The sequence below is a fragment of the Marmota marmota genome, unplaced genomic scaffold (genome assembly GCF_001458135.2).
Source record: "Marmota marmota marmota unplaced genomic scaffold, marMar, whole genome shotgun sequence".
NCBI classification, from domain to species: Eukaryota; Metazoa; Chordata; class Mammalia; order Rodentia; family Sciuridae; genus Marmota; species Marmota marmota.
The window spans coordinates 1,990,353-2,014,203 of NW_026000081.1; the positions used below are offsets into that span (position 1 = coordinate 1,990,353).

The window sequence follows — 23,851 nt, forward strand, 5'->3', positions numbered from 1 at the left end:
TATTTTTAATTTTTAAAAACTAATGTATTTATTAAATTTTTTTAAATGCTGAGGATACAACAAAGGTGCTCTAGCACTGAACTGCATCCCCAACTCTATTGAACATATTTTTAAAACTGTACAGTTTTTATTTCTTGTCTGGTAGGATATTCAAATTATGAACTCCCTATAAAGGTGACAGTTGAAGCCATGGAGCCGAACTGGTCACCACAATTAATAATGAAAAGGAAAAAAAAAAAGAACAGAACAATCAATCAGAAGGTCAGTGAGGATAGTGCAGTTTCATAGTAAGCAAGAAAGAATTTTTTGAGTTGAAGATGAACTTTATGATTCAGTCTCGATTAGTGAATGTGAATATGTTTAGGAGCTGGTTAGAATGATTTGGGATCTTTATCCAGTTGTGGTACAAAAACTAACTTCAGTTGCTAGTGATGATTCTAGTGCTGTTACTGTTTTAGACAAAAGTTGAAAGTTTTAAAGGCCTAGACAATATGGATTTCTGTTTTGGTTCAGTTTTGAGTGTTCCAGAACAGTTCTTTTGGGAAGGGGGTTTGTGTGTAGGTGCATGCCTATTTAATCTGAGTGGCTGTCTGGCCAGTCTTAAGTTTCTGTATATCTTCCATTTTTGTTGTTTTTGTATATTTTCCATCCCCACCACATCCCCACTTCTGTTTTCTCAAGTAGTCTATCCTGACTCAAGATTTTTTTGGCTTGCTTCTCTACTTCATCTTCTAGAAGGCCACTGTAGTGACTTTTTTCTTCTATATAACCAAGAAGGCTGTAGCCAGCAGATGGCACTGAAGCAGAGAGGGGCAGAATTCCTTTAGTTCCAGACAAACATTGTGGATCTTTAACCTTATAATTTCAGCTCTAGTATGGTACTTCTGACTGGATCCTAATAAAGTGGGCCGAGTTGTGCACAATTAAAAATTTTGATTTGTATAGTAGAATCTGTAATTTTGTCTCTTTACCCTACTTCCATCATTAGATGATGATGTCTTTCATCATGTTGTCAAAGTGTCTTCAGAGGAAAGCTGTCCAAATGTCCCCAATTTATGGTTACAGTGGCTGAGGTGTATTTCTAAATACAGGAAATAATTGAGACTCTCCTAATAGTTTAAGAAAAAGAAAATCCATTCACAAACATTAATCTGAATGTTTCCAACATGGCAGACCTTTAAGATCTGAAATACGTTATTTTTTGCTACAAAGTTCCTTAGTTCATTCCGAAGAATCAGATGCAACTCGACTAGATTTGCATCAGGAATCAGAAAGAGCCAGGCAATAAGGGCAGTTCCAGAGGCAGAGGGGCTGCTTCCCCAGCTCCTCCCCCAAAACCAAAGGCTTTACATATCTATTACTAAACCAGCTTACTAGTGCAGAGCATAGAAACAGAGAAAAATCATATTCCCAATCAAACATGTCCAACACCCAGATACTGGGGATATTTTCATTCAGCTTTTATGGTAAAATGTTAGTTACCTTGCTATAGCATACATTTCATGTGCGATTTTTATTGACCCACTTGGTTCTCCTCCAATGTCTTCTCTTGAAGTTTACCTGATTTTATTACAAGTTCTCATCTTCTTTGGGGGAATTGGACGATTTGGTTTTGTTTCTTAGTTAGAAAGCTCTTGATCCTGAAAGTCTTGTGAGGAGACAGGCAGCGAACAGAGTCAACCTCATAAACCTAGATGGTGGAGAAAAGGAGAGAAAACGGAACTGTTTCTTAAGCACTGGTGTTGGAGCTCTCTTTAAGTGGAAGAACCAGAGGACTGAAACCTTTCTGTTGCAGGTGGGATGCAACATAAAGGCTGCTTTACAAATACACGAAGAGCAGCCGCCAAGGCACATAACCCCCAGCATTTACTTTCTCAAACACATCACCGCAGTCCAGCCAAGTTTCGTCCCAACACTAACTCCCCAGTCAGCCTGAAGCGGCTCAGTTACCATGACCACAAAGGAAACCTTGCGGCCCCCCACCCCACACGTGCTCTCCTTAACCCACGTGAGCGCGCAAGCGCGCAAACACCACCTATGCAGATCCTCTAACTCGACGATTGGCTAGCAAGTCCTGATTGCGTTCGGCGCTCGCCTCTCGGTCCTTGCGCTTGCGTATTACGGCTTCTGCCTGTCGCCTCGGCCCGGATCGGGAAGTGACAAGCGGGAGTCGGGTTTCCCCGCCTTCGCCGCTACCACCGCTGAATCCGGACCCCTTACCCAGGCCCGAGCCTAGCCGCCATGACTAACGGTGAGGGTCGGTGCCCCGAGCGGAGGGTGGTAGTAAAGGACGCGGGGGAAACTGGCGGGCGGGGCCGGGACTGACGTGGCCGTTCTCCCCTTCCCCTCCCAGCCCTTCCCCTCTCCGCTTCTCGAAGCCCTTAACTCCTTTCTCGTGTACTTCTCTGCAGGTTCCTTCTTCCGGTGCTCATCTAGGTCTCTCAGTCCCTCTCCTGTCCACATCTCGAGCCTCAGGTCTCTACCCCTCTTTTCCTTTCCAAGAAGTTCGTTTTGGCCCGGAGGAGGGCAGTCTCCAGAAAACTAGTGTTCTTTAACCCCAGGGAGGAGAGAATACTCCTTCCCAGCCCCCTACTTTCTCGTACTTTGGAACTGTAGGCTGGTTAAGAGGATCAAGAAATCACCGAGGATATCAAACCTCACACTTTGGCGAGTCGGGGGAGGTGAACGTAGACCCTCCCCAAAGTTCTTTTACAAAATGCCGGAAAGCCTTCTCTTGTTTAATTCTAAAGTCCTAACTGGGTCATCACATCTGGAAACTCTGGCTAGTGTTGCAAAGGATAGATTTAGACACTACCTTTTCTAAATGATATAGTAGTTGTCACCCTGATCTAATTTTCCCGGTTTCTTCAAACACTTTATAGACATGATTTCTGAAATCCAGGGAAAGGCAGGGAGCAGGCCTTCTATGGTCTTTACAATCAGCCTTTCAGAAAAGGAAAAGAAAACGTCTTTTAGGCAGTATAACTTGAAGGGCACAGGAAAGCATTTCTCAAAAGTACCTTGTCCATAGGTGTGGCATTGAAGACTATTATTTCACCTCCTTGTGAAATTTTGGCAGCGTCTGCAAATATTTATGGGAGGAAAAGTAGCTCATGAAGGTATCATTCTTCCTAAAAACTGTGTGTGTATAATTTGCTGGACCTAGCTATGAGAGTGTTTTACTGGAGGAGGAGAGACACATAGTGTGGTCCAAAACTGGCAGACATTAGCTATACACAATATCAGTTTGGAGCTTCCCGGATAGTCAGAGGTCTCAGGACATTACCCAGAGGAAGAAATAATCCGAACCTGGAAATAAGAGAGCATTCTGGCACATAGTAGTTGCTGAATAATTTGTGTGTGTGTCTGTGTCCCACTTGTGCAGTCCAGTATTATTATTACTTGCAGTAAGGTAATTCATTGTGCTCACCAGTACAATTTGAATTTACATATATAAAATACAGAACTGAGAGCTTAAAGTTTTTTGCTATGTCAAATGATCAGCTTTTTAAAATACAAGAATGTGTTGTTATTCTGGCAGAAATTTGGTTTGTAAGTAGAGTATCATGCATGAAGTGTAAGCTAATTATAAGAAAATGGTATTCACATGAATTCTAACTCTGAAAATTTCCATGAAGCTTTATTCTTTGCCTCAACATTATATTCTTCACTAACAGATGTAGATCAGACAGACTTGGCTAACCATCGAGTTCTCCTTTATTACATGAGTGGTTTAAAACAAGAACATGTTTAATTCTCTGTGTTCAGGCTCCAAGGATTCTTATTCCTCTCTCAGCCCATTGCCAACACTGGAAGGCTGATTCCACATAAATCTATACACCCTACTCAGGATTCTAGTTTGGGAAAGGTGAGGGGAGGAGGCAGTGAAACTGTTGTAAAGGGGATGTCTACAAGCAATTTTGGTGAGCAGTAAGGTAACATTGTAAGTCTCAGGACCTTGGCTCCCTCTTGTCAATTGTTGGCACTGCCATTTGATACTGTTATCTTGATATTGTATAACACTCTGTCCTCCTTAGCTGAGACTCACACTTAGCCCTTTCTCAGCTGGTATTACCTGTTTCAAGTTGGATCAGCGCTGAAAGTTTCTTTTTTTTGTTTATTACAGTGTACTCCTTGGATGGGATTCTGGTGTTTGGTTTGCTCTTTGTTTGCACCTGTGCCTACTTCAAGAAAGTACCTCGTCTCAAAACCTGGCTGCTATCAGAGAAGAAGGGAGTTTGGGGTGTGTTTTACAAAGGTAAGGTCATGTCTGGACAGAGGAGGAGATGGCCATCTCTGGACAGTGTGGTGTTACGAATGGGGTGTTATGAGCTGAGATTATATTTGATTCCACTTTTAGAAAAAAATCTTGAGATGAAGTCTGAGTAAATTTAGAAAACATTCTTAATTCACTAATGGAGTCTATGAACTGAGATGGAGTCTGGTAAAATTAAGTAATCATTTTACAAAGTTGAAAAAAGAGGTAGCCCAGAACAGTGATGCACACCTGTAATCCCAGCAATTTAGGAGGCAGAGGCAGGAGGATCTCAAGTTCAAGGGCAGCCTCAGCAAGTTAGCAAGGCCCTAAGCAACTCATGAGACCCTGCCTCAAAAGAAAAAAAAAGGTGGGTGGGGCTGGGGATGTAGCTCAGTGGTTTAGTGCCCCTGGATTCAATCCCCAGTACCAAAAGCAAAGAAAAAAAGAGATGAATTGTGAATTTGCTATTTTTTAGACGATAAGTGTTTATTTTAGCATCCAGGAAAGTTCAGTATTCTCTGTGGAGTAAAAGTGTACAAATTAAGCTATTTTTGACTGGGCTGGAGGGGAGGAATATTTTACCACTGAAACCTTTCCTGATTTTCTGGAAACAATACAGTGTAAGTTTTGATTTAACTAATGAAGATGTATTTTTACTTTTTATTTTGGGTATCTTCAATTGGAATCCTACCTACCTAAATCTTTTTTCAAAATAAGGTAAAAAATAGAAATAATATATTCATCGAGAACCTAGAGCATAAATGTAGCATTTAAAAACATTCCCAGGTTCTTGAAATTCTTAATAGATCTCTTTGTTTGTAACTAGAAATTTTAGAATGTCACCTGGAATGTTAGGATTTTTGTGAAGGGCTGGGAGTGATTTCTTCTTTCTATTTTTGCCTGCTAGCTGCTGTGATTGGAACCAGGCTGCATGCTGCTGTGGCAATCGCTTGCATCGTAATGGCCTTTTATGTCTTGTTTGTAAAATGAATTACAAAATACCCAACTCATCAACTGCCAACCAAGGGGACAGGGGTGAAGAACCTGTTGGAGGCCTGGACCCAGTGTAGGAGAGTTCAGCCAAAAACATCAATGTCCCCAAGATGACATCACAGCATCTGCCCCTGCCATATGTGAGGAAAACTACTTGTGGTCACGGATGTTATTTATGCTTTAGGGGACTCCAGAAAGCCAACTTCCTTTGATCTGTGTGTAAATTGGCTCTCAGCAGTGAACATATAATGTCCAGTTTAATTACACCCATCAATGATAAGATTACATACCTCCTGCTTTTTAAAAACCTGTCACCTGGGCTAGGGTTGAGCTCAGTGGTACAATATTTGCTTAGCATGTGTGAGGCCCTGGATTCAATTCTCAGCACTGCAAGAAAAAAATAACACCAACATGTCACCTCTTTTGTTCTTCAACCCCGCATCAGGATCTTTTCAAACTGAGGCTTATAGGGAAGGACATAGGCTGTGTTCAGACCTCTTGAAAGGAGAGATAATTTTCAAGACTTGACTTTTTTTCACTGTTTAATATGGTTTTGGCAAATTGGGGAGGGAGGGTACCAGGTGGGAAAAAGGAGTTATGAAAGGCCAGGAAATTGCTTGGTTTTAGAAAATTGTCTTTTATCTACTTATCTGGGAACATGAGAGAGAGGCATGGCTCTCATTGCAAAAAGAGAATAGATGAAGTAGCTTGGTGTGTGCTGAGAGCTTGAGTTTTGCCAAGAGAATCTGAGCTCATATAAAAATCCAGAAATTAACCATCTGTGATGAGACTAAAGAGCAGTGATTAAGACAAGAAAACACTTCCTGTTCACCTGTATCCCCAAAAGAAGACTTTACTCAATCAAATGGTATATGAAAAATGAATCAGCTGTTGCTATTTCCTAAGGCTTTTTTATATTTTCTAACTTAGTGCTAAATACTGTTACTCAGTTTTAAATGCTACCACTAGGGGAAAAAGAAACTGTTGAAGAAATAATTGTTTAATATATTTGCAGTTAGAGGAGAAGATATAAATTAGCATACTAATTCATATACTAGTGAATTCATCTAGTATAAGAATTTATTGTGATATTATATGGAAGTGTTCTCATGTTATAAAAGATTTATACTTAGTCTTTGTGTTATGGCAATTTTTAGTTGACTACTTGTTTTCTTGGCCAACTGCATTTTCTTTATATCACGGTCTTTTTCATTGTTTCTGGAAATTATTTACTGGGGAAACATGAGAAATTCAAACGAGAAGTTGGTGATATTCGTTGGCATGTTTGGACAGTTCACAGACTCCATTAGTGAAATAAGAATGTTTTCTAAAGTAAAGGAGAATAGAACTTTACAATTCAGAGAAAAGAGCTTTTTCATTGACTATGGCAATTCCTGAGCAAATCTTTTCAGATGACAACATTTTCAGGAAAGACTTTTCTGCTCCCTCCTCATATACGCAGAATCAGCTGTTGGATTTGTGAAGCTAAGAACTTCTGTATATTAAAAAAAGTCTAAAACTAAATTATAGTAAGCAAGCATAGATAAAGATCTTCCAGTTGAATTGTCCATTACAGCAAAACTTGACTGTGGACAAAGTTAGCTGTGGATATCTCCTGTATGGCAATAAATTAATTTGTCTTTTGTCTGTTTTCTATAAAAGATTAAAAGCTGCTAGGAAGTTTAGGTTCTACTATATGCAGTTTCATGCTTTGAGGGATCCTACAAGTACAGACATCATCAAGTAAACACTACATGTCTAATCATCTCAGAGTTGTGGCTGTTATCTCTTCAGGGATTGGTCCACAGGGTAAATTTCAGTTATTCATGTTTCCAATTGTCATTTCTGGAATCTTTCATATGAGAAAGGAATAGAAAAGAAAAGTTACATCATATGGTGTGAATTTGGAATCTGTTGGTCATAGGGAATGTCTCCCTGGGAACAGGTTCAGCATGTTTTGCACTTGTTATTTGGTAGCTTTAATGACTTGTTTTCTAATAGGGCTAATGTCTCTAAGTTTGGTGCTTAGAGCTGCTTCATATTTTAAACTAGTTCCATTCCACATTGTAGTTCAACCAATTTTTATAACTGCCTGGGTGGGTCATCTTGGCCTAGACTCTTTGAGTGGTGATATTTTGAGATTTTTCATTCCAGAATGTACCAAAAAGTGTACAAGGTGAAGATAATTTACAGCAAGAAACAAATACACAGCCTATTTCATTTCTTGATTTTATATAAACAGAAAAACAGAAACTTTAACTCATTACTTTGGTTGATATGTCATACTATTTTGGCTAAAAATTATAAAAATTGTTCCTCTGGGGAAGTCTTAGGGGTGGGGGCATGAGGAGAGCAATATTGCCTCAAATTCAACTTGGTATCACCATAAACCCTGTGTACCAGGATAGAATGAAGTCAGCTCCTTTTTATAGTTGAAATACAGTTTTTTTATTCATCAATATCTGCACAAATCCTTGAAAATAAAATTTCTTTCCCTATAATATTTGTCCATTTTATTTGACACGTGATGAATTTGTTGAACTTTTTTTTTTCAGTACTTCCCTTGCATTCTGGTGATAGCTCACCTATTTAGTTCACATTAGTGAATGTCTTCATTCCTGTTATCCACTTTTGAGGGTCATTGAATGTATGATAGAGTTGAGAATATATGATAGCCTAGCTTTCTCCTTTCAGAGGAGATGAGGTTTCATAAAACTTAGGTATATTGAATAAGGTAGAAAGCACTCACCCAATACATTTAACCTGCCTCTGCTACTAAAATGTAAGTATTATCTCCCATAATCAATGAAGTAATTTATTCAAATGAAGTTTTTCAGGTAAACCAGCCAGGCACCTAAAAAAATCTTTCAGCCAACAGAATCTTGTCTCATACAACAGATATTCCCCTACTCCCTATTTGTTTATTCCAAGTGCCTGGCACATATACAGATTATGACTTCAGAAATTATTTCTATTAATCTCTAAAATTCTTTTGCTTTATCTTCTCCCTACACTCTTAATTTCATTGAAAAAGAAGGGAAGAGGAACTGAGATGTTGAAAGTTGTGATCTCTACTGTGAGAGGTGCCAGTTCTACTTACATAATCACTATTCATTTTTTCTTTTTGGTGGTATTGGGCTGCTGCTATTTTTCACTATACTTGTGGACTTTGAAAGTTAGACATGTTTTAATGGATGTGAATGTAAATGACTGCCACACCATCAAGTTCTGAGCAGCCAGAGGGCTCTGTGAGGCAAGGGATATGCCTTCCTATCTTTACCCATTTCACAGATACCCTGACCACCTAGTTTTTGGATTTAAATATTCCTCGGGGGCTGGGGATGTGGCTCAAGCAGTAGCACGCTCACCTGGCATGCGGGGTGGGGGTGGGGGGCGCTGGGTTCAATCCTCAACACCACATAAAAATAAAGATATTATGTTCACCTAAAACTAAAAAATAAATATTAAAAAAAAATATTCCTGGGGCTGGGAGTGAGTGTGGCTCAGTGGTAGAACATGCCTAGCATGGGTGATGACCTGGTTTTGGTCCCCATTACTCAAAATATGTATCAAGAAAAACAAATCTAGGGCTGTGGTTGTGGCCCAGTACTGGGTTCGATTCTTAGAACCACATAAAAATAAGTAAAATAAAGATATTGTGTCCATCAACCACTAAAAATATTTTTTAAATGAAAACTCGATTCCTCACCTTTTCTGTCGTGAAAGATGCTTGCCTTCTCCCTTAGAAGAACTCTTGGAGCAGCTGATGCTCTTCTTGGTGGTGACCATCGGTCACTCTGTCCGTGCAAAGTGAACCATTCACCTAAAAATCTGACATTGAATCATCTTATACTCAATATTTTAAAATTTAAGACAAAAATAAAGTCGAGATAAAAGAAAACTATAGATGTGCATATGAAGGTTTATATGAATTAATATAAAGATCAAAAGACAACCACCATTCAGTATTAACTCAGTCTCCTCTCCCTAAGGCCTCCAAGCCACACGAGGGCAGCAGGACGCGTCCTGGACAAGATTGTGCTAGGCAGTCACCAGCCTATGGTGGGTGGCTTCTCCCAGAATCCTCCGCGGCGGCGGCGCCGGAAGGTTTAAAAGAGGGTGCGGACTTCCGCTGCCTCACGGGAGGGAGAGCGGCTTGGGCTGAGGCGACTGCGTGTTGTGTTGTGTGGAAGGTGCGTGTGGGCCCAGTGAGCGAATGGACGCTCGAGTGTGTGTGCGTGGAGCGTGCAAGGCGAGTGCGTGTACCCCACCTGCGCCCCTCCCCCCGCCTACACCTTGATCTTATTTGATCGGGTCGTGACCCCAGCCCTGCCGGGCCGCCCCGAAATGAAAAGCTCTCCTCCTGCGAAGCCCCCTCCTCCGGGCGCTGTGCAGTGAGGCCCTTTGGGCGGCGGCAGCGCCGCGGTCCCTGAGGTCCCGGAGCTGGTCCAATGGGCCCGGTGCTCAGAAGTGATGAATTGATCAGATAGACGAGGCCGGGCCTGTCCCGGGCCAGTGATTATCGAGGCGATTCTGATCTGAGCCCAGGCCACAGTCACCGGCCACCGAGCTTCAGGACGTTGGGGCAAGCACGTTACCGATCTGTGGCTGGGGCCGCTGACGTGCGGAGGCGGAGAGTGAATGGGCCGAGAGCGGTTTCCCTGCCTCGGGCTGGAAGGTGACCGAGGCCTTCCCTTTTTTTCCTTTTAGGATAGGCTTCTCTCTCCCCCCCCCCCTCTTCTTCTTTTTAAAATATCTTTATTTCATTTTTATGTGATGCTGAGAATTGAACCCAGTGCCTCACGCATACTAGGTGAGCCACAAACCCAGTCCCCCCAATAGGCTTCTTTTTTGACTGTGGTACCCACGCTGGTGCCCCCAGAGCTAAAGGCACCCTACAGTCTCTGCCGCTAAGGTACACATTAAACTTACAGGAATACACATTCCAGGGATTTGCCCAGAATTTAACGAATTAGAATAGAAATCTAGGAATTTTTTTAAAGCATTTAAAACTTTATTTTTTTTTTCCACCAGGGATTGAACTCCGGAACACTCAACCACTGAGCCCATCCCAGCCCTATTTTATATTTTATTTAGAGACAGGGTCTCACTGAGTTACTCAGCGCCTCGTTGTTACCGAGGTTGGCTGTGAACTCCTGCTTCAGTCTCCTGAGCTGCTGAGATTACCACTGCGCCCTGCAATTTTTAAAAATTTACACAGAAAAATTGTACATATTTATGAAGTACCATGTAATGTTTCAGTGCATGCATACATTATATAATATACACTTTAGGTAAATATTTCTGTCTGGAAAAAGTATCTTTATGATGAAGACATTCAACATTTGTGTTTCTTCTCTCTGGCATTGAATCCAGACTTAACCACCGAGCTACATCCCCAGCCCGCTTTTTTTTTTTTTTTTTAAGACAGTCTAAATTGCTTAATGTCTAGCTAAGTTTCTGAGACTGGCCTTGGGATCCCCAACTGTACTCACCAGCATAAAGAAACCACATTTTATTCCTACTATGAAAGCAACTTTTTTTTTTTTTTTTAATATGAACGAGATGGTGTGTATTTGCCTTTCTGTGCCTGGCTTATTTCACTGAATGCCTTCCAATTCCATCTGTGATGTTGCAAGTGACAGGATTTCACTCTTTATGGCTGTACAGTATTCCATATTTGTATATCACATTTTCTTTATCCATTCATCCATTAGTGGACATCAGTTGTTGGAATTTCTTGCCCTTATGAATAATGCAGCAACAAACATGGGAGCGAAGATGTTTCTTTAACATACTGGTTTTATTTCCTTTGGATGTATACCTATTAGTGGGATTGCTGAATCATATGGTAGTTCTATTTTTAATTTTTTGAGTACCTCCCTTACTGTTTTCCATAATGGCCATACTAATTTACATTATACCATCAGTGTTCCCTTTTCTCCACATCCTCACCAGCACTTGTTATCTTAGTCTTTTTGATAATTGCCATTTTAACTGGAGTGAGATGATATTTCATTGTGGTTTTAATTTGCATTTATCTGATGATTTTGAACTTATTAATACCTGTTGGATTGTCTTTTGATAATTATCTATTTAAGTATATTGTGCATTTTTTATTTTTTGTTTTTTGAGTTCCTTACATATTCTGGATATGAATGTCTCTATAGCTTGCAAATATTTTCTCCCATTCTGTAGGTTGTTTTCCTTCACTACTATGTTGGTTGTTTCTTCTCTGCAGAAGCTTTTCAGTTTGACATAATCCCATTTGTTTGTCTTTTTGCTTTGTTTCCTGTGTTTTGGGGGTCTTATTTAAAAAATCCTTGTCCAAACTGGCTGCAGTGGCACATGCCTGTAATCCCAGTGACTTGGAGACTGAGGCAGCAGGATCAGAAGTTCAAGGATAGCCTCAGCAACTTAGACCCTGTCTCAGGAAGGACTGAGATGTAGCTCTGTAGTACAGCATCCTGGGTTCAATCATCAGTACCCGCTCCCGCAAAATAATCCTTGTTTATTCCAATATCCTGAAGTAGTTCCCCAGTTTTCTTCAAGTAATTTCATGTCTTCCATTTAAATCTTTAATCCATCTTGAGTTGATGTGTGTTTGTGTTGAAAGGGATCCAATTTCTTTCTCTGTGTGTATATCCAATTTTCTAACACCACTTGAGACTGTCCTTTCCCTAAAGCATTTTCTTAGCATCTTTGTCAAAGGTCAGTTGGTTGTAGTGTGTGAGTTTACTTCTAGGTTCTCTGTTCTGTTCCATTGGTTTTTTTTTTTTTTTTTAATGCCAATACCATTGTTGGTTACTGCAGCTTCACAGTGTATTTTAAAGTCAGGTAGTGAAATGTCTCCCACTTTGTTCTTTTTGCTCAATGTTGCTTTGGCTAGCTGGTTGGGTTTTTTGTTGTTGGTGGTGGTGGTGATGGTAGGTTTTATTTGTTATTCTATAAAAAATTTAGGATTTTTTTAGTTCCATGAAGGATGTCAGTGTTATTTTGGTAAGGGTTGCAATGAATTTGTAGATTGCATTGGGCAGTATGAACATTTTAACAATATTGATTCTTCCAATTCAAGAACCCAGGATGTCAACCATTTTTTTTTTTTTTTTCTTATTTTAGAGATTTTTTCACCTCATGGGTTAAAATTTATCCCTTGGTTTTAGTTTTGTTTTTGTGGTACTGGGGATTGAACCAAGGGCCTCAGGTGTGCCAAACAAGCCCTCTATCATTGAACCACATCCCCAGCCCCTTGTTTTTTAGTTACTGTAAATGGAATTGCTTTCTTGATTTTTTTTGGATTATTCACTATTGGCATGGAAACACCACTGATTTATGTATTTTGATTTTGAATTCTACAACTTTATTAAACTTGTTCATTAATTCTAGTAGTTCTTTGGTGGAGTATTTGGGGTTTTCTACACATAGCATTGTGTTGTGTTCATACAATGACACTTGTTATATATGGACTTTACTATGCTGAGGTATTTTCCTTCCACACCTGGTCAGAGGTTTTATCAGGAAGGGATGTTGAATTTTGTCACATGCTTTTTCTGTATTTATTGAGATGATCACATGATTTTTATCCTTCATTCTGTTGACATAGTGTATCATGTTTATTGATTTATATGTAGTGAATAAACTTTTTAATGTGCTATTGGATTCTATTTGCTAGTATTTTTTAAATATTTATTTCTTAGTTGTATACAATACCTTTATTTTGTTTATTTATTTTTATGTGGTGCTGAGGATCGAACCCAGGGCCTCAAATGTGCTAGATGAGCACTCTAACGCTGAGCTACAACTCCAGCCCCCAGCCACAAACCCAGCCCCTATTTGCTAGTATTTTGTTGAAGATTTTTACATGTATGTTTATCAGGGATATTGGTCTATAGCTTTGTTTGTTGTGTCCTTGTCTGATTTTGTAAAACGAGTTTGGAAGAATTCCTTCCTTTTTAGTTTTTTGGAATAATTTAAGAATAATTTTTTTAAAAAAGGATTAGTATTCTTTTAATGCTTGGTAGGGATCTATATTTTATGAATGTATGTATGTATGTATCTATCTATCTATTTATTTATTTATTTATGGTACTGGGGATTGAGCCCAGAGTGCTTAACCACTGAGTCACATCCCTATCCCATTTTAAAATATTGTATTTAGAGACAGTATCTCACTGAGTTGTTGAGGCTGGCTTTGAATTCAGGATCCTCTTGCCTCAGCCTCCCAAGCAGCTGTGCTGGGTGGGATCAATCTATCTATTTTTATAGTCCATAGGCTTTTATTAATTTATTTTTACATTTATTATGTCAGGAATTCATAGGGAATAGGTTCCAGCAGTCCATGCTCCTTTTGTTCTCACAAAATGTGCTTCTCTAGATGGAGCAGGCTGGTGCTGCAGCTGAATCCAGTTACCTTTCTCTTTAGATTCCTTCTTTTTCTGATCATTTTCCTTCACGTTTCAGGAAGCTGTCCTGGCTCTCGGGGTGCTTAATATGCTCAATATGTACATTAATTCTGTTGGCAGGAATCTTGCCCTTAACTTGATTATTCACAACAATGCCAACAGCATGGTGGGTAACATTGTAGACTCTCTCAGTTTTGCCATTATTACTTACATTTGTGGAATATTCCTTTTTAAACAGCACCCATTCCCTTTAATGTCTACAATATCACCCTTCCCGTAGATTTGCATATATGTGGCCAAAGGAACAACTCCATGTTTTCTAAAAGGCCTAGAGAACAAATATATCAGGTTCCTCTCCTCTTTACCTTTGTTTGTCATTTTGGTGAATTACTGGAAGATGGTGGTTCCAGCCAGAAGGCTTTATTTTTATATTTATTTTTTTCCAAAGAAGCCCATTTTATTACTTTCCTTATAGAAGTCCTGTTGTTTTCCATGGTGATTGATGTGCCTTTTCCACAAATTCCAACCTTCCTTCTACCCATACTCCCCATGTCTGTTAAAGTGTATATAGAGATAGCAGATATATTTGTTAAGGGTTTTGCCTGATATCAACATTAGATTTCCAATGATTTCTTCTTTCAGGTACAATGTTGCAATCCATTCATTCTTCTTCCAGTCTTTCCTCCTCCTCCTCCTCCTCCTCCTCCTCCTCTCCCCCCCCCACCATACAGGGCCTACATTTAGAGTGAAATTTTTCAGTTTCCCAGAACCCCAATTGTGTCATATATTCCAACCATGAACCACTTTCCAGAGCAGAAGGGTGAGCCTCATACAGATTAATCCTGGAACACCCAGAGGCCACGGAAATCCAGCCCCACAAGCTCTACCCCCCCACCCCCCCCAAGAGAACTGCCATTGCTCTGAACTCTCAACAGCACGCCTAGCTCAAGAATGAGGGCTAGGCGGCTTTTAAGGAGATGATTTCAAGGACCATTCATTGGCCTCACATGGGTACTAAGCTGGAGGTGGCCATCTTGGCCTTATCAGGGTCTGTATTTTTAAAAGCTTCAACATGGACAATAGTAATAAATTCTGTTTTTGTGCTGAGGATCAAACCCAGTGCCTTACACATGCTAGGCAAACATTCTGTCACTGAGCTACATCTCCAGTGGTAATATAATCTGTTAACTGCACATCAGGTGATTGATTATCCAAGGAGTCACCCTTCTCTACCAACTTTAGCTATTTTAAATAATGAGAACTGAAATTTAATATTGCCATGTGCCAGCAAATACTATCTAAATAGAAGGTCCCAATGGAAAGTTTGGTTTAAGGACTATATCTGAGTACCTGGAAGAAACCCTTTCACAACTGAATTAATGCATACATTGTCAGACAATTAGACAATTAGTGTTATGTTCTTGGTTATCAAGAATACTCATGTAGCTTTGGGATTTTAAATTGGTGAATATTCATGATGTGTGGAAAAGCATGATACACACACTACAATCTTAGTCACACAACATGGGATATGTGTATGTACATGTACAACCTGGAGGGACAAGTCTAGCTAAGTTGCTTGTGACTGGATGACTTTGTTCTTTGTGTTTTTATTTTTTCTGTAATGCACGATTAGCTTTTAACTTAAAAAAAAAAAACACCTATTTTTAAAAATGAATATTACGCAATATTTTAAAAGATCCTTGGGCCATTTCTTGTCCAGTCTTTATGAACACAGAAGGTTCTTGGGAGTGACTTATAATTTTAGAAACCACACTAAAGGATTATTTTTTAGACACCTTCAAACCCAAACACCAGATTTTTTTTTTTTTTTTTTTTTTGGTGTGTGGTGCTAGGGACTAAACCCAGGGTCTTGTACATGTGAGCTCTACTAATTGAGCTATATCCCCAGTCAGAGTTTTGAATGATGTTATAAAAGTAAACACAAGTTATATATTATAGCACAAATTGACAAGGAAAGGGAGTTGGCTACCAGGCAAGGAGACAGAAGCAGCGTTAGAGATTGGATAATGGCAAGTAGCCAGAACCAAGGAGATGGAACCTTCCAAGAAAAGTAGAATCTAGCAGATGACTAAACCCAAGAAGTCTGAATGTATAAAGTATGACCTTAGCAGAAATATTAATGCTACTTAGAGCTCTAAAATTACAGTGTTCCATAAGATCCTCAAGAGAGTGGGCTAAGTTTTGTTTCCTCAAAGATTTGCAAGAAATGTTGAGTGGATAGCTCTTAATGGTTAGATTAACTTCAATTTGCAAAATGTGAATACCTGTGTCCGGCCAAAAACAATGTTGTTGTAGTCTAAATCTTTATCTCTTCAGCAAGACTAATTCCAAATTGCAAATATACCCAATAGGATTACTTTCTAGGAGTTGGGAAATTTCTGTCCCATGTTTTAAGAGCAGACAAGAGGCACCTCACAGTTATAAGTAACGGACATTTCATGCTTCATTTTGCACAAATCTATTTAATGGAAATAGATGGCAGGATGTCCACAGTCCACTGACAACACTAGGTGGAGAAGAAACCACCATCATTCTTTCGGGAGTAACCGCCATTGGTGGCTGCTGTATGAGGAGACACTGGAGAAAAGAGAAGAGGGATGAGCTTGAATTTTTAATCAGCAGTACATTATGGGAACTATAGATTTTTCACAATAGCTGGAAAACTGGCATATGAAGGACTGACGGGAGGTATAGTTCTACTCCCAGGTGTCTTCCCTGCTGAAAATGTTTATTGCTTAAACCTAAGGCTCACCTGAGAGGCTCACCTGAGAGTCTCTGAAAAATTGAATAAATTTCCTAGCTCTACAGTCAACATGTCCCCTGGTATTAGTGTGATATTTACCAATTTAATCACTGCTTTCCAAGACCCTCAGTAATCCCTGATCTTCCCTGCCAGCCATTAGCCTCAAATCTGATTCTTGGGTCCATTCAGGAAGACTTGCACTATCTCATCTGCCCACTCAATTTTCTAACCCTCACCTATGGATCCCTGGACGCTGTGGATACATTCCTTCTTAGGATTAATCCAGTGTCTGATGGTCCAGGAAGTGATGGGGGGTGGAGCAGGAAGGGGTAAACATTCCCCAGACAGGCACTTGGTTCTAGAAGATGGTGTGGGGCAAACAAAGGAGAGTAATCAGAGAAAGATGAGGAGAAAAAGATAATTGCCAAGACCTCAAAAGTAAAGTAGACAGGGCTGGGGCTGTAGCTCAGTGGTAGAGCACTTGCCTAGCATGTGTGAGGCACTGGGTTCGATCCTTAGCACCACATAAAAATAAATAAAATAAAGGTATTCTGTCCGTCTTCAACTACAAAAAATAATTTTTTTAAAGTAGACAAAGCGTCTTTTTTCCCTTTGGAATTAATGAAAAGTTTTGCTCATTTATACAGATGAGTACAATCTTGGATGGTTTCTGTTCATTTTAGACAATTAAAATACAGAAAGTACAGATAGATGTAAAAACAGAGAACTTTGTGCACAAATTGGTAGCTATCAGTGACATTTCACGTTGTATAACTGGATGGCAATCTACCAAAGAGGGTTTCTACCACTTACTTGTGGGTGTCCTGGATAGTCTCCTGGTGTAACAGGATCTCACTTTTGTTCTTGAATGCCCCACTGTGGTGGTCATACAAGGTGGTTAAGCGGAAATCCAGGTCATCCTTTGGTATCTACAGGGGAAGTCAGTTCCCCCAGGGTTAACTTGGTCACCTGTGCCTCCATTTTAGCCAAGTTCTATTGTGTTCGTGACTATTCCCCAGAAATATAATGTTGGGCCTGAAATCTACCAACTCCTTATGACACTAAATTGTCGTGCATGATGACTTCCTAATTTGTCAATATGAAATTGTCTCCCTTGGGCTGGGGCTGTAGCTCAGTGGCAGAATGCTTGCCTAGCACGTATGAGGCACTGGGTTCAATCCTTAGCCCTACCTAAAAATAAATAAAGGCATGCTGTCCATCTACATCTACAAAAAAAAAAAAAAGAAAGAAGAAGAAAAGAAATCGTCTCCCTTATGATTACTTTCAAGGAGTGGTGACATGGCAATATTGTCCTTGAATTTGGCTTAATAAACTTGACCTTATATTCAGTTCTTGTTTTAATAAAAAGAATATAAGAAATCTGGTAAAAATGACTTGTTTCAGATAACTGCCTGGAGCAAAACCCAAGCCTTGTGACTTGATAAATTGGTTTTGGATTTGGTAAGATCTCAGACTGGGGCCAATAGGAAAGATGATGAAGCAGTCAGGTCAGGCTACCTGCATTATTAGTGGATATTCATGAGTCATAGGTGGACAGAAAGATAAGTAATATTTCAATGCTAAGTACCGTGGGATTAAAAAAATAGGCATCCTGCCTTATGGAGTTGATTGTGGGAGTTGAGCTGAGTCGACTCCAGGGTTCCAGTTGTTGATCAAGGTGAGTTTGGTTCTTGTGTGGCAATTTCTGCAAAAGAGAAAACACCCATGGCCTAGTTATAGAAAATCTTGTTGATATGGTAGCATCAGGGACATCTGCAAAAAGAAGAATGATGTGGGGTAAGACTCCTAGGTTTTCTTAGAACTGGAAGAAATGGGCCAGGAATACAGAGAAAGGAGTGAAATGGGATAGGGCTGGGTAAAGAGTAGGGAATAGGTAGGGAAAATGATGAGCTCAGGTTTTGGCGTCCTGAGTTTGAAGAAAAAGTGAGACTGCTAATTCATTTGGCAGGAAATCAGAAGTGTGCAACTTGGGAGGAGAGCTTAGAACAAAGTAATAAAGATCAGGGTTTGTCTGTATGCCTCAGTAGTTGAAGCCTGCAAGAAGTCTGACCAAAAGGGAGAGCCAGCTCTTGAGGATTGCATAGTATTATAGCTGGGAGTGGGGAAGGTGCCATGAGAAGCAATCTGGGGCAAAATCAGGAGTGCAACATTTAAGTAGGTGAGAAAAGCTTTCAGTAAGCAAGGATGTGTCATTCATTGTGTTAGGTTTGGATCTAGGTATGTCCCTCAAAAAGCTCATGCAGCAGTGTTCAGAGTTGACAAGATTGGATTACGAGAGCTGTGACCTCATCAGTGGGTTAATCTGATGGATTAACAATTTGGATGGACTGCTGGGTGGTAACTGTAGGCAAGCTGGAGGAAGGAGTCTCTGGAGGCGCAGTTTGGCAATTATATCTTGTCCCTGGCTCTTTACTGTCCCTCTGCTGCTCTCTGGCTGCCATGAGCTGAGAAGTTTTCCCCCACCATACCCTTCTGCCATGATGTTCTGACTTACCTCAGGTCCAGAGCAATAGAGTTAGTCAACCATGGACTGAACCTCTGAAACCATGAGCCAAAATATAAATTTCCTCCCCTGAGTTGTTCTTGTCAGTTATTTTTTTGTCACAGTGATGGAAAGCTGAATAACACATATTGATTGAAGGCATGTCAGAAAAAAAACCCGTTGAACAATAGTACTTTAAATAAGCCCCACAAGCATGAATGTGTAAATCACAAGTTGATTTCTTCATTACATATAAAATGCCATATTTTTCACCACTGTATATCCAGGATCTAGCACAGTGACCTAACAGATGGTATTCGAAAAATGATACTGGATGAATCAATGACTGAATTCCAGTGAGTATAACTACAGTGGATTAGAAACATTCAACTTATATCCAATGTTGTAACCTTTATTCCCCTCAATTCGGCAAAGAGTTGTTTGACTTAGCTCAGTTAGACCTTAATTGAACAGTAGTATTGAGCCCTGTCCTATCATTGACAGATGAAAACTGAAATGAAAAAAAACCCAGCAAATATAAAATATGCAAGAATAGGCTCAGATATCCCTTGCTGTGCGTTTGGGCAGCTTTCCTCCCACTCTCTTTGAAGTCTGCACGAGGCTTGTCATCTCTTATCAGCCTAAGAATGAGATTGCCTTTCACTGAGAAAGTTGAGTCTGTCAAGCACAAAGGCCACCTACGTATTCACTTTCCTTCCTTCACAGGGAAAGGGAGCCCATTTTACTCAAGAGTAGCCTCCCTGGACCCAGACCTTCCCTGTGTGTGTGCTTCAGAGACCTGTACCACTTGCATCTTCCCCCGCCCCCCACCCTGTACAGGGATTGAACCCAGGGACACTTAACGACTAAAACCCAGCTAGTTTTATTTTTTATTTTGAGACAGAGTCTTGCTAAGTTGTTCAGGATCTCACGCTACATTGCTGAGGCTGGTTTTGAACTTGTGATTCTCCTGTCTCAGCCTCCTAGCTGTTCGGATTACAGTTGTATGCCACTGCACTTGGCCCCTTCTCTTCCATCTTGCCTCCCATTCCTTTATCATGCTCCAGCTACCATATCATGCTCCATCTTCTCTACAGAGCCAGACTTCTTCAAGAAGATGACTACCTTCACTTCCTCCCCATTCCCATCCCCTCTGCTGTCCCATGCAGTCTGGCTTCTGCCTCCAGCACCCACTGAAACTGCTCTTGGTGATCAAGGATCTTTATGGCTAGATCAGGAGAATCCTTCCTCATTTTAATTGATTACTGTGGTTTCTGGCACGACAACTCTGAATTTTCTCAAATGTTCTCTCCATCCTGTGAGTTCAGCTCCTCTTGGTTTGCTTATGGCTTCTATGTCTCAGTTTCCCTCTCTCTGGCCTAGACACAGTGGTATTCTCCAAGGTCTAGTGTCTGCTTTTCTTTTTCTCACATTCACTGGATGAGTTGATTCTCTCCCATGGTTTCAACTACCATATAGATACTGTGTCTCCCAATTACATCTTCAGTCCAGAACTCTCAATCCTGTTGCCTACAACTAATCTCAACAAAAATGTTCCATAGGCACCAGAAAAACAACATCTATACAATTGCCTCAATCTTTCTCTCCAAACCTGTTTCCTTAGGACACCTCATTTCAGTGAATGGTAACAAACTATCAGAACCTAGGAGTTATCTTAGATTGGCCTCCTTTCCTTGGACCCATATCCAGTCAGCCACCAAGCCCTATCCATCATATCCTTTACATCTTCCTCAAATCTGCACCTTATGGCCACCCCCTACATCACTGCTACAGTGATGTAGGTCCACTGTTTTTCCTCATGGAAGTCGCTGACCCTGCTTTCTAGCTGATTCCTCTTGTCTCAGTCCAGTTCTACCCAATCCACTGTCACATGTGTTTTCTAAAACACCATCTGATTGTATCACTCCAGTGCTTTAAAATCCCCCCCGTGACTCCCACACATCGAGGATGAAATCCCAATCAATTAGCATTGTGTTCACAGTACTCAAACCACCAAGGTCACTTCCCCAGCACTGATCACTCGATGCTTCCATTTCACACGGGTACTTCAGCTCTTACAGACTATGATGTTCCCTAAACAGGCCAACCTCTCTCTCCTTTCCATATATACATCTGATACTTTCTTTTCCTTGAATGCCCGATTCTTGTTTCTTTCCTTCTGATTAACATTCTATCTACTCCTTCACCAGCCCAACTAACTCATAATTGGATGTCAAAATTCACCTGCTCTGGAAAGTGTTCTTTCAAGTTACTGGTTGTCTGGGTACCTTACATATAACTCTGTCACAATACATGTCATTGTGCAAGCATTTTTGCTGTTGCTGATCTCTTTTCTTCTAGAGTTTCTTGAGAGCAAAAGCTCTATCTAGTTTATCTATATGCACTAAGTATTTATCAGAGTACCTTACACATCTGGTATTTAATAAATGTTGGATAAGAGGAAGTTCTTTGATATTGTCATTAAGCCTAAGTTACCATTTAATTACCTTTTCACCTCTTCAAATAGCCCAAACACTTCTCCCAGAAAAGATCCTCTAAATTCCCAGATCACTGACCACATCATGCTACACACATGTACACACAGACATATTCTGGCATTAACCAGAAGACAGAGACTGTGAAGACAGAAGTAGGAAGCACAACCTGGTGTCTTTCAGAGAACTCTCTCCTACTTCCTATATCATTTCTCCTCAGAGAACAGCTTTCCAAACAAGGGAAGAGGGTAGCTTGGTGGAACCTGAGCCCCAATTATTTGTACTAATCCCTACTTTGAGCTGCAATAACTCCTTGTTCCTCTAGACTAGAACCGTCCTTCCCTCTGCTCAATGGCACTTTCAAAATGTCAGCCAACCTGAACGTGGGGACCAGGAGACAAGGCCAGAACCGCTTTCTCTGGTACCGAACTCAGTGGCCTCACCAGAGTTCTTCATGTTACCATCTCTGCCCCTCACATCAACAGACTTTCGGCAACCCTACTGGGAGTTGGCGCAAGAAACTTTGGAAGCCTTTGCATACGCATTGTACCTTAGAAGCCGGCAGTTTTCCCAAGCGGGAGTCGTCGTTATCTAATGTAGGTTGTTGGAAAGAGTCCCGGGTGGGAGGCATGCTTAAAAGTTGAGTGAGAAGCTCTTATTAGGATGGGAACCGGAGCAAATGCAGTACAGTCTTGCTCGCGGAGGATCCCGGGTCCCAATTGTTTGGAACGCCCAGTTTCGGTTGCCCGGCAACTGCTCCTCCATCTATGACTGAGATGAATTCCTTCGAGAGAGGCGCCACCTGGCGGCTGAACTTGGGAGGCCCTTAGAGGGGAAGCTGCTGGGAATGCCTAGGAAAGGGGCCGTCGCGGAGCTGCCTGGGAGCCCTATCCTAGATCTGCCCTCCTGAGCCTCAGTTGAGGAACGCCGGTATCTCTCCGTATAGGACTTCTGCAAAAGATGTCAGTTGCGGAAAGAAGCCCTAAAAGATGACCCAGAAGTTTCCTTCTCCCTCTCACTTAATAAATGGCTTCTTATTTTCAAAACAGCGAGACAATTAGTGATGTCAAGGGACCCAAGAGCCCACGTGTGGTGCTTGGAAAATTGCCGGCTAAGGCAAACTCCTTGCTTGTACTCGGTCTAACTGTGCAAACCTCAGGGTTGCTCAAAGAGTCGATTGTAAATACAAGGACGGGTGGATGAAAGATCCCCAGAAGTGGTTTTTGCAGTAGGTCATAGGTATTGGGGCCAGTCTTTTGGGAGATGTCTTTTGGAAGGTAGAGATGGCGTCTCAACCTTCTATGGTTTCACATGCCACGTTTGCAAGACTAAAGTTACTCAGAAATAGCCCCTGTCCCGGAAGGGCTGTAGAAAACGGGAATCGTTGGCGGTGGCTTGGAGGATGTTTTCTATCGCGTGGTTTACGCGAGCCCTGCGCCAGCCTGTTGGGCTGGTGGCGTGCCCGCGCGCGTGCATTCTCATCCCGCTCGTGCCAGCGGCGGCGGTTGTCATGGAGACCGGCAGGTGAGCGGCAGAGGCGCGCGTGGTCCCTGCCCCACCCGCGCTGAGCGAGAGAGGATGCGGTTGTCAAGGCGACGTGGATAGGAGGAGAGGACGGAGGGAGGAGGAAGGATGGGCGGCCTTCGCGTAGCCGCAGGGAGGTGACTGAAGCGAGCCCAGCCCCTTGCATCCTCCCCCTGTCTACCTCCCTCCCCTTTTCTTTCCGCCTTCTGCTAGCGAAGCAGCCGCCGCAGCACCTGAGCCGCAACTGCCGCTCGCTCAGGACAACGCTATGGCTGAGCCCGGTCACAGCCACCATCCCTCTGCCAGAGGCAGAGGAAGAACTGAGAGGCGCACATTCCGGCTTCTGTGGCTGCTGCTCTGGGCTGGGACCGCCTTCCAGGTGACCCAGGGAACCGGACAGGAGCTTCACGCCTGCAAAGAGGTACTGTCCACCTCTCAACCCGACCCCACTTTTGCTTAGAAAGATCCTGGATCCAGGCAGAGACCTTGGGGACCCAGGCACAGTTTCAGTAGACCACAGAGTTTAGATTTCTTTGGGGATGAGGCATGGGGGAGGGAAGAGCAGCAGGCTGGCATCATGGGGAGGCCAGCCCACTGGAGGACTCACGAAAATAGATCACCCTCACACAGCTTGGGGTGCTGAGATCAACGACAAAGGGCCCAGCTCCAAGAAGTGGAGTGACCAGGGTCCCTGGACTCAGAATGAGTGAGCAAGAAAACATGAATTGTTTTCCAGATGGGGTGAAGTTGCCTGTAAAGTGGTCGAAAACAAAAGATTATGTACATTGAGGCAAAATAGAAAGAGGAAAGGCAGCTAGTGGAATAAGAAAGGAGTTAGAGAGGGGTGTGGGGGGAAAGTAGTGGACTGAAGTAGTAATTTTGTGGTTTAATCATACTTTGAAAGGTGGA

At 41.6% G+C, this 23,851-nt stretch overlaps 3 protein-coding genes and 1 non-coding gene across 7 annotated transcripts in view; 3 read left to right on the plus strand and 1 right to left on the minus strand.

Annotated features, from left to right (window-relative positions):
• The first annotated feature begins 2,023 nt into the window (after positions 1 to 2,023).
• Tmem167b (transmembrane protein 167B) lies at positions 2,024 to 7,749 on the plus strand. Of its 2 annotated transcripts, XM_048815101.1 has the most exons (4): positions 2,101 to 2,251; positions 2,412 to 2,475; positions 4,127 to 4,258; positions 5,166 to 7,749. In XM_048815101.1, exons 1-4 carry the CDS (start codon positions 2,242 to 2,244, stop codon positions 5,326 to 5,328), a joined length of 369 nt encoding a protein of 122 aa, XP_048671058.1. In that variant the 5' UTR covers positions 2,101 to 2,241; the 3' UTR covers positions 5,329 to 7,749. The 2 variants fall into 2 exon arrangements, with proteins under 2 accessions (XP_015360593.1, XP_048671058.1); XM_015505107.2 differs by lacking the exon at positions 2,412 to 2,475 and having other exon boundaries at positions 2,024 to 2,251.
• A 1,637-nt stretch (positions 7,750 to 9,386) lies between these two features.
• On the plus strand, positions 9,387 to 9,793 carry LOC125620349. Its single transcript, XR_007351951.1, has one exon. It is a non-coding gene; the product is annotated as a small Cajal body-specific RNA 2 (non-coding RNA).
• A 6,326-nt stretch (positions 9,794 to 16,119) lies between these two features.
• Cfap276 (cilia and flagella associated protein 276) lies at positions 16,120 to 22,160 on the minus strand. The gene is made up of 5 exons (XM_015505130.2): positions 21,969 to 22,160; positions 18,009 to 18,125; positions 17,234 to 17,349; positions 16,657 to 16,778; positions 16,120 to 16,254 (listed from the first exon to the last, which is right to left on the minus strand). The coding sequence occupies exons 1-5, from the start codon at positions 22,047 to 22,049 to the stop codon at positions 16,184 to 16,186; spliced, it is 507 nt and encodes a 168-aa protein (XP_015360616.1). The 5' UTR covers positions 22,050 to 22,160; the 3' UTR covers positions 16,120 to 16,183.
• A 689-nt stretch (positions 22,161 to 22,849) lies between these two features.
• The window catches only part of Elapor1 (endosome-lysosome associated apoptosis and autophagy regulator 1), an 84,695-nt gene continuing 83,693 nt past the window's right edge, over positions 22,850 to 23,851 (plus strand). The window contains exon 1 of one of the 3 annotated variants that reach the window (XM_048815103.1): positions 22,850 to 23,363. In XM_048815103.1, the coding sequence (XP_048671060.1) occupies positions 23,211 to 23,363 (153 nt within the window). In that variant the 5' untranslated portion in view covers positions 22,850 to 23,210. The remainder of the gene's footprint in view (positions 23,364 to 23,851) is intronic. The other 2 variants (XM_048815102.1, XM_015505121.2) reach the window with 2 other exon arrangements.